General features: G+C 53.1%; 1 protein-coding gene across 1 annotated transcript; it reads right to left on the minus strand.

Moving 5' to 3' along the window:
* Positions 1-301: 301 nt before the first annotated feature.
* Cadm4 (cell adhesion molecule 4) lies at positions 302-14,304 on the minus strand. Its single transcript, XM_047528915.1, has 9 exons — positions 14,171-14,304; positions 4,773-4,919; positions 4,363-4,515; positions 3,976-4,110; positions 3,474-3,638; positions 3,289-3,379; positions 2,684-2,856; positions 1,854-1,982; positions 302-1,338 (listed from the first exon to the last, which is right to left on the minus strand). The coding sequence occupies exons 1-9, from the start codon at positions 14,232-14,234 to the stop codon at positions 1,229-1,231; spliced, it is 1,167 nt and encodes a 388-aa protein (XP_047384871.1). The 5' UTR covers positions 14,235-14,304; the 3' UTR covers positions 302-1,228.

Here is a 14,304-nt window from a genome sequence, read left to right on the forward strand (position 1 = left end):
GCACATTGTGAAAGGTTATTTTTGTTTTTAAGAGACAGGATCTCATGTTGCCCAAGCTGGCCTTGAACTCTTGGGCTCAGATGATCCTCCTACTTAGCTTCATAGGCACACACCCTGCTTTGTAAGAGGTTATATTGTCATCTAAAGTTCAAATAATACATCTAAAATTGAGACAAATGAATGAGATATCAGACTAAAGGGTTTTAACTTGAACTAGCAGTGATAGGGAGCTAAGGACAGGGACAGGATGAGATGCAAATCAAAGTTGCCCTGAAAACTAATGTCAGAGGGACAGACACACAGCCACCCCAAACACTTTGTTCTCTCCTCAGTTTAATGGTGGTTAGTGGGATTGCCAAACCCCCTCCCAGTTCCCCTTCCCGCCCCGTACAAAAATGTGTGTGTTTTTTAAAACAAGAAAAAGGGGCAAAAGCCAAGAGTGGGGGGAGGGGTGCAATCTGATATTTTCATACAGATTTTTGATTTTTTTAATATATTATATATAAAACCATAGAGACCACATATCCCCCCAAACTCCTTTCCCTCTCCCCGGGGGGCCTGGAGGAGAGATGGGGAAGGCCCCCCCAGGAGTGGGTGGAAAGACAAATATGGGTGGGACAGGTGTAGGGGAGGAGGTGGAGGGAAGGGGAGCCCAGGAACCTGGGGAAGGGAGATTGGAGATAAGGGTTGGGGCTGTCTCCCTCACTGCCCCCATCAGTTATGACACAAAGACACAGAATCCCTGTTTCCAAACCCTCCCCCCACCCTTCCTCCCACCGTGCAAACATGGCTTTGCAAAGAGGTGCCCAGAGCTCTGTGGAACTCTTACAATGGCTGGCGTGGGGTCTGGGACCCCCAAAGAAATCTGTGTTCCCCTTCCCTGCCCACCCCACTGTTCCCAGAATCTGACCCCCTCCCCACAGGACCTGGTTCTGTAGCCTGAGGGCCCTGGCCTTCCCCCAGTTATCTTCCCCCAACCCAATCCCTACTGCCCTCCCTGGACTTGGGGGATCTGGACCTTTGGCCCCTGCCCCAGAGGGACCCAGAATGCTGGGCCCTCACTTCTGGCCAGGCATCCAACACCCCCATCCCTGACCAAACGTCTGAGGTGTTAGTGGTGAGGGGGAGAAGCCCACCATCCCAGACTCTGATAAATGTCTTTGCTGGTTCCTTGCAGCTGGCAGTGGGGGGACCCCAGCCTAGGTCCAGGCCTGGGGTGGGGGTAGGGTCAGATGAAGAATTCTTCTTTCCTCTTGTGTCCATCGCTGCCATTGAGGAAGGCTTCTCTTGCTTCTCCCTGCTCATCCAAGCCACTGGCCTCGTGGGTCAGATAGGAGCCTGAGGGGTGACAGACCCCAGGGCAGCGGGACATATATGTGGGCCCAGAAGTTGTAAAGAAATATATGGAGAGAGGGAGACAAACATGAAAAGAGGGAGAAATGGAACATTCAGGACGGGGTAGACAGGGAATAGCAAACAGTGAAGAGCACAACAGTGGCAGAGAAGGAGGTAAAAGCAGAATTAGGAAGACTCCAAAAGTTCATGGAAAGATCCACCCTAGCCCTTTACTTGGTGGTATACCCTTGCTGTGCTCACAATGAATCCAGCAATCAGGAAGATAAGTTGTTTTATTCAAATCCCTGCCTTTAATTGGGCTTCTATATCACCCTTTTCAGAATCCTGGACCAAGACCCCTTTGGAATCTCGGCCTGATTTTGAATCAGGTCGAGGCCCCGCCCCCTTATACTGCCTCTAGGCCCGCCCTCTTCTGAATTAGAGCTCTAAGCTCCGCCCCTTTCCAAGTCCCACAACCAGCACACCCTTCCTTGAATCCAGGCCCCGCCCCCACTCACCCTTCTGTCGTACAGAGCACCAGACCATGCCCACTAGCACACATATGATCAGAAACACCAGTAGTGCCAGGATACCGCCCACAATGGCGTAAGGAACCGACGTCTGAGCCTCTACCACCGCACCAGGATCTGCCAGAGAGGGCGCAAGCCCAGGTCATCAGAGGATGATTCCATCACTGCCAAGCTCTTAAGCACACACCACTTCTAACCTCTCTCCTGATGTACCCTGTCCCTCAGAAATACTGCCACCTTGTAGTCCCTTCTCATGATTTCCCTCTTTCCAGATATCTCTTCCTCAAAGAATAGTTGTTGGTTTGTACAGTCTGATCCCAATTCCTGCCCTCCCTCCTTCCTCCTCCTCCATCCCCCAGAGGACAGAAACAGCACATCCCTTTTCTTTGCCTCAGTCCCGCTGAGGGCTCCCCAACCCCACCTGAGAATGTCCAAGGAACAGGTCTCTTCCCACCTTGTCTAAAATGTTCCAGGTATTTAAAGTGCTCAGATAGGGCTTAACCACTTCCAAAATCCCTGCTGCACAGTAAAAGTGCTAAACACATAACTTATTTTGTGGAAGGGGATATCCAGTTAGTTCATAAAATCTAAAAACTTAATGAGGTGGGGGCTGTTGTCTCCACTTTACCCAGAAGGAAAATAAGGCATAAAGTTATCTGCAACAGAATGCTGCAGAGCCAAATCTGAACCCATTCTGGCCCACAAATTGTAATAACTCTATGGGCTCCTTACCCACTAAGTCTTTGCTCAAGCCCCGCCCCTAAAGCCCCGCCCCTGCCCTGAGCCCCACCCCCAGGGGTGCAGCGGCCTGCCCTCACCATAGACTACCAGCACGTAGAGCGCCCTCGCGTGGCCGTGTTTGTTGGACGCCTCACACGTATAGGTGCCGTTATCTGCTGATACTAGGCCAGGCAACGTTAGAGTCTCCCCCAGCGCCTCAGCCCTCTCTGGGAGGGACTCATTCCCGCGGTTCCAGCGGATCTGGTTTGGCCTGGGCAGGGGTAAATTACAAGCAGAGTTAGGACTCCAGTGCCAGCACCCACGTCTGGCTTCTCAGACTTAACACCTCCAGTTAAGAGGCTCCTCACTAGCCCCTTCCTTTATGGAAAAGCAAGTCCCAAGTTCCATTGTCATCTTGCCCTTTCCTTTTGGGAAAACCAAGTCCTGGGTCCAGCTTTCAATGTCACCAGTGTCTCAGGAATTAGCCCTTCCAGTTCCTTGCATCTCGAGAACCCAGGAGCCTGGGACTCCACAGCCTTCTTCCTCAGGATCCAGGAGTAGGAGTCCCCAGGCCCTTTTCTCCTTCTGGACCCAGAAGTCTGGAACCCAGCTCCTGTTCACTAAGGCTGTTGGTTCCTGAGACTCAGGTGTCCGTGTTCCTGGCCCTCTTCTCAGGAAAGGAGTCTTGGGCTCTAGAGCTCACCTGGGGTTCCCCGTGACAGCACAGGTCAGCACCAATGTGTCTCCCTCCCTCACCACAGCCTGGGAGGCATGGATCCGGGCCGTGGGAGAATCTGAAGGCAGAAGGAAGAAGGAGGAGTGGTTTCCCCATCATGCTGGTTGGTGGCTGGTGTGGGACCCCCAGGACCCTGCCAGCTGAGCACTTACACTGCACGTCCAGCACGTACTGCGTCTGCTTGCTGTGCCCGGAGGGCAGCGCCTGGTTCTGTGCCTCGCAAATGACAATACCGCCATCGTCTTTGCGGTCCACACGGAACCGCACTGTGCTAGCCACGCTCCAGACCTTGCCATTTTCCTGGCCGCTGCTCACTCCTGCCACGCCACGCCGGGAGACACTGTCAGGCCAGGATTTCGGCTCTGCCCACCGCCCCCACCAATCATAAAAGGCCATTTGCCAAGCTCCGCCCCCACCCATAGGCCCCACCTCTTTCCCTCCAAACCCTTCCCAAACCAGGGGCTCCAGTACCTCTTCCCAAAGTCCCTTCCTCTCTCACTCCCACATTAATTCATTCGATAACTGCATATTGAAAGGCTAGCTGTCAGATCCTATGCACTTTTCTAAGGGCTCTGCCCACATAAAAACGAGCATCCTTCCTAAGCCCCGCCTTCTCTCAAGTCCCGCCCCTCACCAGCAACCTGCCTCAGGTACCTTTCAGCTCTTTGCGGTCCCGGTACCAGCGCAGGACTGCGGCAGGTCGCGACCGTGGAACTAAGCAGCTGAGCTCCACCTCACCGCCCTCCACGGCCTGCTCTCGGACCTCCACCACTGGATTCTCCGGGGCCACTGCCGCAGGGAGAAGGGGGTTAAGGGGGCAATGAAGTAGGCCCAGGGCAACCAGAGTGCGGCATCCCAGGGACCAAAGAGAGCTAGGGTACCAGGTGTCTAGGGTCAGATGCAAAGGCCAGCCGGTAAGGTCGGCCATATCAACGGAGCCAGATGTCCAGAGGTTAAAAACAACCGAGTCAGAAGGTCTCAGGATGAGAGAAGCAGAGGAGAGAGAGGAGGGCACGGGTCTGAGGAGGTGGAAGCCATTACCTAGTACAGTGAGCGTGGCAATCTGGTGGTGGGTATCCTCCGTGTACAGCTGGCAGAAGTAGCCCCCTTCATCTTCCAGGCGGGCATCTGAGAGTCGGATTCTCACCCGGCGCGGGGAGAACTCCTCAAGCTGGAAACGCTCGTCCTTCAGGGCTAGACGAGAGAGGAAGGAGTAAGCTCAAGGAGTTCTGGCCTCAAGCTTTTCACCTCCCTCCAGGTCCAGCCCTCTCCCTCTTCTCCAGCCATACCTATGAGTCTGAGGAGTCCATTTACTTATCCCCTTGGAGACCCAGGAATTACTCAGGCCTTCTTGCCTGCAGGGCCAGGAGTGCAGCCCCCCAGCGCTTTCCTCCCTCCAGACTCAGCTGTGTCTTCTTTGGGGATACAGGAGCCCAGGTCCCAGGACTCACCACGGGTGCCATTGAAGAAGAGGGTCTGCCGGGCTGGGTTCTGGATGACAACTATAGACCCATCATACTGGTGCAAACGGCAGGTGATCTCTGCCACCCCGCCCTCAGCCACTGTCACGTTCTCTGTCTGTACTTCTTGTCCAGAACCTAGACCAGGAGACAGAGAGGCAAGGACTCATTGAAAGCTGCAATTCAATCTCTTCTTTCTTCTTTCCTCTCCCATCCAACCCTCCAATCCTCCTTCAGTTCGTTACACCCACATTTCCTACCATCTAGAGTCTGGGATTGGGTGGAAAATCTGTTCTCTAGAGGAGCTGAGCAAGATCTAGTGTATATGCGCTAGTGTGGCAACATAGGACACACCAGGAACACAGAGGAAGGGGAGACTAGAACCGCCCAGGGAGATGGGTGGTCTTCTGTGAAGACTTCTTCTGGAAGAAAATGCCATTGAATCTGGATTTTAAAGAGTGAGCCAGTGTTCACAGGTGTTGGAGGCTGTTGCGTTCACCACAGCCATCTTTCACACTCGGGCACCAAGTGTAGCTTGTCTGCAAAGATGGCCATCGTATTTTTCCCATTCTCAGGTATGCCCTTTGCAAACTGACTTTGTTGTTCCTCCTATTAAGGAGGCATTTCACCTCCTTGAATCTGGGCAGGCCTGTGACTTGCATTGACAAGCAGAATTTGCTAGAAGTGATATTGTATAAACAACAGGCTCTGAAGAGGCCTTGTAACTTCCACTTGTGCCCTCTGTTGCCCGGAGCTGTTGGGCGAAGATGCCACAACTAGCCGTGTTTAGGGAAAGAGCCCACATGGCCAGAGAAGGTGAGCCAGCAGCCAGTACCAACCACCTTCTGTGTGCATGAGGCAACCCTGGATCATCCAGCCCAGCTGCAACACCAGGTGAGCAAAGCCACACAGATGAACCTAGTTGAGACCAAGAGAAGTCTGCTCGCCTAACCCAGCACAGATTGCTGACCCAGAGTCATGAACAGAAAGAGTGGTTGTTGTTTTGAGCCACTAAATTTTGGGTGGTCTATTCCACTGTAAAGTTAATGGATACATAACACACCTATGAAACTTTTCCCAGCATCCCTAGTACTTGGGTGGAACCATGTGACTGATTTCTGGCCAATGGGATGTAAGTGGAAGACAGAAACACTTCTTCCCACCTGACCCATCTCCCTCACAATCCTTCAGGCTCTCTGACTGGAGATGACTCTAGGGAGCTTAGAGGAACACAGAATGTTAAGGTAGAAGGAGCCCCAGTCCCTGACTGTCTTCCATGACCTTCCCATACAGGACTGTGACATGGCAAGAAATACACTTTTCTGTTAAGTTATTGAGATTTTTGGCCTGTTAGTTATAGCAGTTAACCCACCCTGAATAATCCATCAGAGGAGCAAGGTGTAGGGTGAGAAAGACGATGTTGGGTTGGGGGTGTGGCTTAGAGGTAGGGCACTTGCCTAGCACTGGGTTCGATTCCTAGTACTGAAGGTGGGGTGGGGGGAGGGAAAGTTTTCTAACACTATCAGAGGAAACAGCCTAGAGGGGAAAACAGAAAGCCAAGAATAATCAGCAGCAGCATCACCATCACTGTCCTATCCAAAATAAGAAAAACCACTACACCTACTGCATATTATTAGGTACTGCTGTGCTAGGCCCTGTGCTAAAGGTCATTTCCTACATAATTTCCATTTAATCTTCACGATACCTGTCTAAGTTATGCATTATTTTCAATCCCCATTCTTCCCCATTTCTATTTTTAATAATTAATTAATTAATGCTAGGAATTGAACACAGGGTCTCAAGGCCTAGTTCCAATTTTATAAGTAAGAAAATTGGCCCAGAGAGATGACATGACTTGGCCACAGTCACAGCCAGAGTGTCAGAGCCAGGATCTGCACCTAGTCTCTCTGATTCCATATCCAGCATATATATCCACTCCTGGCTGTCTGGGTGAAGTACGGCACTGGCCATGGGCGTGGGATATGCTTCTGATGGGTTGCAAATGATAAGTCTTTTATCCTAAAGGTCAGTGGAGGTTTTGAAGCAGGAAAATGATCATATTTGGTTGTCTTTAAAGGCTGAATAACTATCCATGTCTTTTACATTGTGTTTCACGGTTTCATTCATTCAATGAGTATTTACCGAGCAACTAGTAGGTTTCAGGGACTGGATACCCAGAGATGAGTCAAATGAGGCCCCTACCCTGGAAAGCCTTTAAGGTTTATGGGGAAGTAGACACAAATCAATGAAATATCCCATCAAAAGTGTGATATTTCCTGTTAAGAGGATAGGTAACCTAATTTGGGGGTCAAGCGGTAGAAAAGATGAATTCTACAGACAAGAGACTGCTTGCTTCCTGTCCAAACATCCATTTTTTTCCCATTTTGTCCAGTAAGAGAACCCTGATTATATTTTATGGTCCAGCAGAAAGTGTTATTTCTGTCTCCCTTACAGCTAGGTGAAGAAGGGGACAAATTCTTTTTCTACTGGGTCACTGTCATGCCACCTGGAACTAGGATGTGAGGCATAGAATTCTGGTAGCCATCTTGTGCCATGAGGATAAGGGCAATAGGACTGATGGAACCAATAGCCAAAAGATGTCTGGGCCTCTGGTGTAGAGCTGCTGCAAGAGCCCTGGACTCTGACTTCTGGACTTTTTAATGTTTAAGGATAATAGTTCTAGACCACTATTTTGTTGGGTATTTGGTTCAGTATTTTTTTGTTGTTGTTCTTTTCTTTTTTTGCTAAGCCACTATTTGAGGCTTATCTAGCAACCTAGCACCTCCTGGAACATCAAACTTGACATATCCAATCCTTGCCCCAAATATTTTCCTCCCCAAGTTTTTACAACCTCAATAAATGTGACAACCATCCACCCAGTTGCTCAGGTCAAAAATCTAGAAATTATCCATATTCTCTTCCTTTTCTGCACCCCCAACACTCTCTTTCCATCAGCAATATGTCCCTTTTGCCCTAAAACATCCAAATCTATTCACCTCTATCTACCTCTCCTGCCCTCCTCCTCCTTCAACATCATTTCTCACCAGGACCCGTCAAGAGCCTACTCAGGGGTCCCTCTGCCCTGTGCCTGCCTCCTTCCAGGCCATGTTCCACACAGCAGCCAAGTGAACTTCTCAAAAAGTCAGATCAAGTCGCCTCTCTGCTTAAAGCCCTTCAGGGGACTAGGGAATGTAGCTCTTGGTAAAGTCTTTGCCTAGCTTGCACAAGATCCTGGGTTCAATCCCCAGCACCACAACCACCAAACAAACAGAAAATCCTCTGAGGGTGGGTGCGGTGGCACACAGCTGTGATCCCAGCAACTCAGGAGGCTGAAGCAGGAGGACCACAAATCCAAGGGCAGCCTCAGCAACTCAGCGAGGCCCTAAGCAACTCAGTGAGGCCTTAAGCAACTCAGGGAGACCCTGTCTCTAAATGACAAAAAAAAAAGTTAAAAAGGGCTGGGAATGTGGCTCAGAAGATGAGCACCCCTGGGTTCAATCCCTGGTACCCAAAACAAAAGCAAACCCTCTGAGGGCTGCCCATTACACTTAGGATAAAATCAAAACCCCTCCCTGGCCCTTCAAGGTGCTATGTGGCCCCTGTCTCAACTCAGTGGCCTCCATGTCCCTCGAACGTGCTGCCCTTGCTCCCACTCCCAGGCCTTGGCACTGCACTTCCTCTACCTGGAATGTTCCTTCCCGCCCTCTGTCCCAGGCTGTCACCTCTGCAGAGCAGCCTTCCTCACTCCTGTCCCTTCACTTTCAGAACACTTTCTAGTTCCTCCCTGTGGGTTTGTATCTTCCAGGTTAATGTCACTGAGTGACCTGCTCACTGGTGTACTGTCTGTCCCCCATCGCTACAGACTCCACGAAGGCAGCAGAGTGATCCACTGGGTTTACTGTGACACCTAGAGCAGGCCTGACACTTGGTAAGTATCTGGGGAGCTTGCTGAAAGAGTGGCCTGTGTCTGACGGGATCCCATTTCAGCCCCACAGCGCCTTCAGGACGACATTAGTCTCATCTTAAACACCGGGTTGACCTCAGCGCCACCATTTGCCATCTGTGTGACCTTGAGCAAGTGTGCTAACCTTTTGGAGTCTGGATCACCCCCTCTGTAAAATGAAAACGATGCCAGTGCCTGTCTCGTAGGGATTAGCTGGGTGCCTGAAGCTCCGGGAGTCCTCCTGGAGCACCCCCTGCATGTGAAAACTGGCCTGCAAGTTCTAGAAGTATCTAGAAGCTTCTGCATGGGTCCTGGACCTCAGGGCTAGTATAATGCTAGCCCCTCCATTCTACAGATGTGGAGAATGAGGCTCAGGGGGGTCCCAGGCAAGTCAGTGACAAAACTCACCATCTCCTGGGAGCCACTGGGACCTCTGGATCTGCCCCCCCAAAATCTATCCACTGTTCTGTGCTTGAGGGTGCACATGGGGTGAGGGTGGGGGGCTTTTGTTTTATTCCCTCCCCGTCCTGAGGAGTCAGTAACCAACAGTGTCTGTGCTTGGAATATTAATGTCCCCGGAGCTTTTGTTTTTGGGGCTGGGGGGGTGGTGGGGGCGGGACTTTCTGGTCACAGAGGGGCTGAGCTTTTGGGACTGGGGCACTGGCCCTTTAAACTGTGTTGACAGCCAGGAGTCGTCATGGGGATGTTGCCTGGAAAAAGGGACAGGGGAGGGTTTGGGAAAGAGTGGCTGAGCAGGTGATGGGTAGGGAACCAGGAATCCGGCATCCTCTGTCCTTCGACCCAGAATCCAGCTCCCAGCCCCTCCTTTCTCAGGACCAGGGAGTCCAGATTCCTAGCCCTTCCTCCAGCAGGTCCCAGGAGTCTGCCCCCCTCTTCTTCCCTTAGGCCCAGAAATCTAGCTCCCACCCTCCTCCTCTCCTGGGCTCCAGCAGTCCAGGTCTCAGCCCCTCCTCCTTCAGCACCCAGGAGTCTGAGCCCCCAGCCTTCTCCCGCCTCAAAATCAGAAGTCTGAGCTTCCAACCCCTCCTCCCTCTGGACCCAGGAGCCAGGGGTCCAGAGTACACAGCTGGTGGATGTTTCCACGGAGAATAAGCGAGGTGGGGGGAGCACTTCCTGGGTCCTGAGTCAGCGAATACCCAAGGGAGTCTCAAGGTCACAGTTCTGGGAAGGTCACTGCCACCCTCTCTGTATCCGCTCCCCAGGGGGCTCCTGGCATCTTGCCTCCTTCCTCCTTCCTCCCCTAGGGAGGTGGTACATCCCTGCGTCCTGATTGAACCCCCCCAGCCCCCCATCAATGGCGGAGTCCGAACATCCTTGCACAAAGCATCAATTCTTCCCCAGCTCAGCCTTGTAAAGGCGCCTGTATTCGCAGGACCTAGGCATCAGGGTCCCAGCCCCTCCTCCTTTGGAAACCTGGAGTGGGCCCCCCACCCAGTCCTTTCTTCTCTCAGGACTCAGGAGTCCGTACCCTTCCACCCTTGAGACCTAGAAGTATGGACTCCCAGCCCTTTCCTCCTTCAGCACCAGGAGTGCGGACCCTAGTCCTCCTCCCTCAAACCCTGGGGTCCAGGCTCCAGTCCTCCTCCTTCAGACTCCGGAGTCTGAACCCCTGGCCCCTCCCTCAGACCCATGGGTCTAAACCCTAGCCCCTCCTCCGTCAGACCCAGGGGTCCGGGACCCAGCTCTGTTCCCTCAGACCAAGGGATCCCAGGACCCACCCTTCTCCGTCAGGCCCAGAGGTCCAGGTCCCCAGCCCCTCCTTTCCTGGAAACTTTCGATTCCAAGTCCACAGCCCTCAACCTCCAGAATCACAGTCCTGCCTTCCTCAGTTCTTTGTCTCCCTCCTCTCTGGGGACCCAAGCATCAGGTGGGGGCGTAGGGGTGAGTCAGCAGCCTCACACACAAAGTCTTCCCTGTGGCCCCCGCGTTCCAGGGATATTCGGGACTCCCTAGATTCCAGGCCTCACGCCCAGAAAGGAGGCGGGAGTCCTCTGGAGGCTCACCCTGGGCATGGGGTTGAGGGGTAAATTCCCGCTCCTGGAAGGGTACAAGCCCACACTGAGCACCCCCTGTCTGATCCTCCACCCTGAGTGCCCTCTGTTCACTCCCTTCCCAGAGCAGCACAGGCTCTGCCCCTGTCCCCTTGTCCCACTGGGTGTATGCAGAAGAGCCTGGGTGCCTGGTTCTCATGGGCCTGGGGTCTGTATGAGCTAAAACCAAGGGTGCTTGGGTCCGGGTGCCACAAGCCATTGGATGCTGGCGGGTCTAGCTGTCTCCAACCCCCCCCACCAAGCCAGAGAAAGAAAGCTGCCTTTGTGTTCCCCAAGACGGGGACAGGCCAGGCTCGCACGACATTAACCCACCCCTGGGCCCAAGCCCTGCTCTGTCTAAGGTCTTTAAATCCATGGTGGAACCTGACCCCCATCCCCAGGCTGGGGACTCAAGCATCCAGCTCAGGGGTGGGTGGGGGTCAGTGATAGAAATCTCCTAGGACCTGTTCTTTGGGGTGACTCACAATGAGGAAGGATCCCCCTGTTTTCAGAATCACTGGTCAGAACTTTAGCAGGGAAAAGTGAGTCACCCTGGGAGGGAAACATTATTCGGGATCACAAGCTCCCCCTCCACAGGCTCCCCAACTCCTAACAGCCTCTTTATTCTTTCTTGGTATCTGCATATCTGGTTGCTTCTTTCTGTTCTGCCCAGTTTCTGGCCTGTGGCTCTGTTTCTCCCTGTGTGCATCTCTGGGCAGGCGATTCATCTCTTTCTCACTTCCTCTCTCCTGCCCATCTTAGACCCTTTTGCCATGAATCTCACCACCTTCTTCTGGTATTCTCAGCAGATAAATAAGCCAGGAAAGAGCAAATACATTTTTGAAAGGGCACAGACAGACTTCATCTCCCATTCCCACTCCTGCTGGTTAAGTAAGGTGAGAGAGGAAAGAGGAGATGAAGGGGGAAATGCGGAAACCACCCATGCCTTCTAAAATTTGGTGGCCAAGACCATTCAGAAATATCGGATGAAAAGGAAAGCACGCAGGGCCCTCAGAGGCCAGTGCCCCAGCTCCAGATTCCAGGCTCTACCAAAGGGGAAAGTGAGGCTCGGAGAAGGACAGAGACTGACAAAACTATACCAGTGAGGACTGGGCGAGGCTGGGACACAGCTCCTTAGCTCCTAGCCTGGAGTTCTTCCCATGATACCAAGCTTGCTCTCCACTTGTAAAGCCCTGCACCATGTAATTTAGAGGACATTTACAGAGAGGATTAGGCAGGAAGCAGTGATCTTAATATCAAACCAAGGACAAGGCTTAGTTATTTCCCAGAAGTGCTGGAGGTGTTGGAGAAAGCAATCTTGAATGGGGGAGGTGGTCAACTGAGGCTACATTTTGATTCAGAGAATCCCAAATCCCATGATTCCAAATGGTCAAGATGCTACATGGCAGAGAGATCAAGATCCAAGAACTCAACAGGTCAAGGTCTCAGAATTTTTAAGATGTCAAGATTATGGAATGCTAACAACATTAAGGTTCTAGAACTCGAAAGGTGTCAAGGTTCTAAAGACTTCTGGATTCTAGAATCCTAAAGATGTCAACATTCTAAATAGGAACACTCTTTTATTTCCTGGATTCAATGGTTCCAGGAGCCTATGAAACTGGTTTTCAGCCTAAAAAAAAAAAAAAATAAAGAAAATTAAAAATTGATGGAAATGCAGCTAAAGTACCAAAGCTGTCATGTGGGAAATTGGGGCATGTCTGCTGCAAAGAAAGGAGATACTGACAAAAGTTAAGAAGCAACCACAGAAGACTACGGAAGAAAGGCAGAGCATGGGAAATCCGCTTCACCCACACTTGTCCAGAGGCAAGGGAGGCTCTGCCCGAAACCTTGGATGGAGGAAGGTGTCACTGCACTCAACTTGCTGGAAGCCCCTTCACATCCAAGCAAGGCATTATTCCCTTTCAGGTCACTGAGTTCAACATCCTCACTTTACAGAAAAGGCAACTGAAGCCGGGAGTGGGGGCGGTATTTGTGGCAAAGGCAAGAGCCAGAACTTAAATGCCGGTCCCCAGCCCGGTGCCACCTGGTTATAATTCCTCTCCCAAATCCCTATAGAACACCAAGCCTTCCAGCTTTGCCCAGCCACCATCCAATCATCTGTTTCTCCCCAAAGTGGCTCAACCTGCTGGGGAGCGGGGTAAACCCATAGTAGGTTTGAGACATACACAGTATGAGAGTGTGAGTGTCTTTGGGTGACATTTCCTGACCTTGTTCCCAGGCTCAGGGTGACCCTATCTTGAGGGTCTTTCTCTGGCTTCCCACAGTGTGTGATAAGGATGTGTGGATGGCTCCCTGGATATCCTGGAGCCGGCTCTGTAAGTCATGGCCTGGGTATGTGAATGGGTGGGATGGTTTGGGGAGGCATTTGCTGAATCCACGTGTCTGCCCACATGCCAAGGTTCTCCATTCCCCCTTGCCTACACGCACACACACACACACACACACACACACACACACGGACATTTCCCCCTCAGGGCTCTTGAGGCTGCCCTGTTTGACTCAATTCCTCTCCAGGGCACAGAGGGATCAGAGATGCAGGAATGAAGGATGGGGATGGAGGATCCTGGGATGGACGTTTTAATGGGAAGAGAGAGGAGGCAGAGGCAGGGGACAGGTAGACAGTGGGACAGACAGAAGGAGGGAGATGGGGGGGCTAGAGAAATGGGTGACAAAATGATAGGGGACAGAGAGACAAGAGGATGGGGCAGATGAGGGACAGAGAAAAAGGGACGGAGGAGAAACAGGGTGACAGCAAGACAGGGACAGAGATGGAAAATGGGAGCAGAGAGGGAGGGCAGAGGAAATAGGGGAAGAGACCAGGGTGAACAGGGAGGATGGGGAGGGGGCAGACTGACCTAGGAAAAAGGGACAGAGACCAGGGGACAAAGGTGGGGGACAAAGGCAGGATGGAGGGATGGGGAACCCCGGAGGCAAGGAGAAAGGGAAACAGACAGGAGAGACAGGACTTCAAGACTGAGGGACAGAGGACAAGGATAGGGATACAAGGAGAGAGAGGGGGGATCCAGAGGGATCCAGAGAGGGGCCGACAGAGGGACGCGAGACTGACAGAAGGGCAGCGGGACCGGCCGGGAGAAGGCGGGCTTGTTGGGAGGGGGGTCTCGGGCCCTTTGTCCCCGCGGGGATCGGGGCCTGTGCGGGGTGGGGGGGGCTGCGGCAAGGAGGCCGGGGCCCGCGCCCCCTCCCCCGCCCGCGGCTCCCGGCTCCCGGCCCGCGCTGCGCTTTGTCCCGGGGAGGGGGCCCGGCCTGGCCCCGAGCGCATTGTTCGGCCTCTGCGGCCCCGCGGCGACCGGGCTATCACCGCGGCGCGCCCCCCCGCCCCAGCCCTGCCGGCCGACCCCGGCCCCCGACCCTACCTGGCCCCGCCGCGGCCACCCACAGCAGCAGCAGCGGCCACTGGAAGCGCCGGGCCCGGCCCATGGTGCCGCCGCCGCCGCCGCCGCCGCTCGCTCCGGGCCCGGCACCTGCACCGCCCGCGCCGCCCGCCCCG

Source organism: Sciurus carolinensis, chromosome 16 (genome assembly GCF_902686445.1).
Source record: "Sciurus carolinensis chromosome 16, mSciCar1.2, whole genome shotgun sequence".
NCBI classification, from domain to species: Eukaryota; Metazoa; Chordata; class Mammalia; order Rodentia; family Sciuridae; genus Sciurus; species Sciurus carolinensis.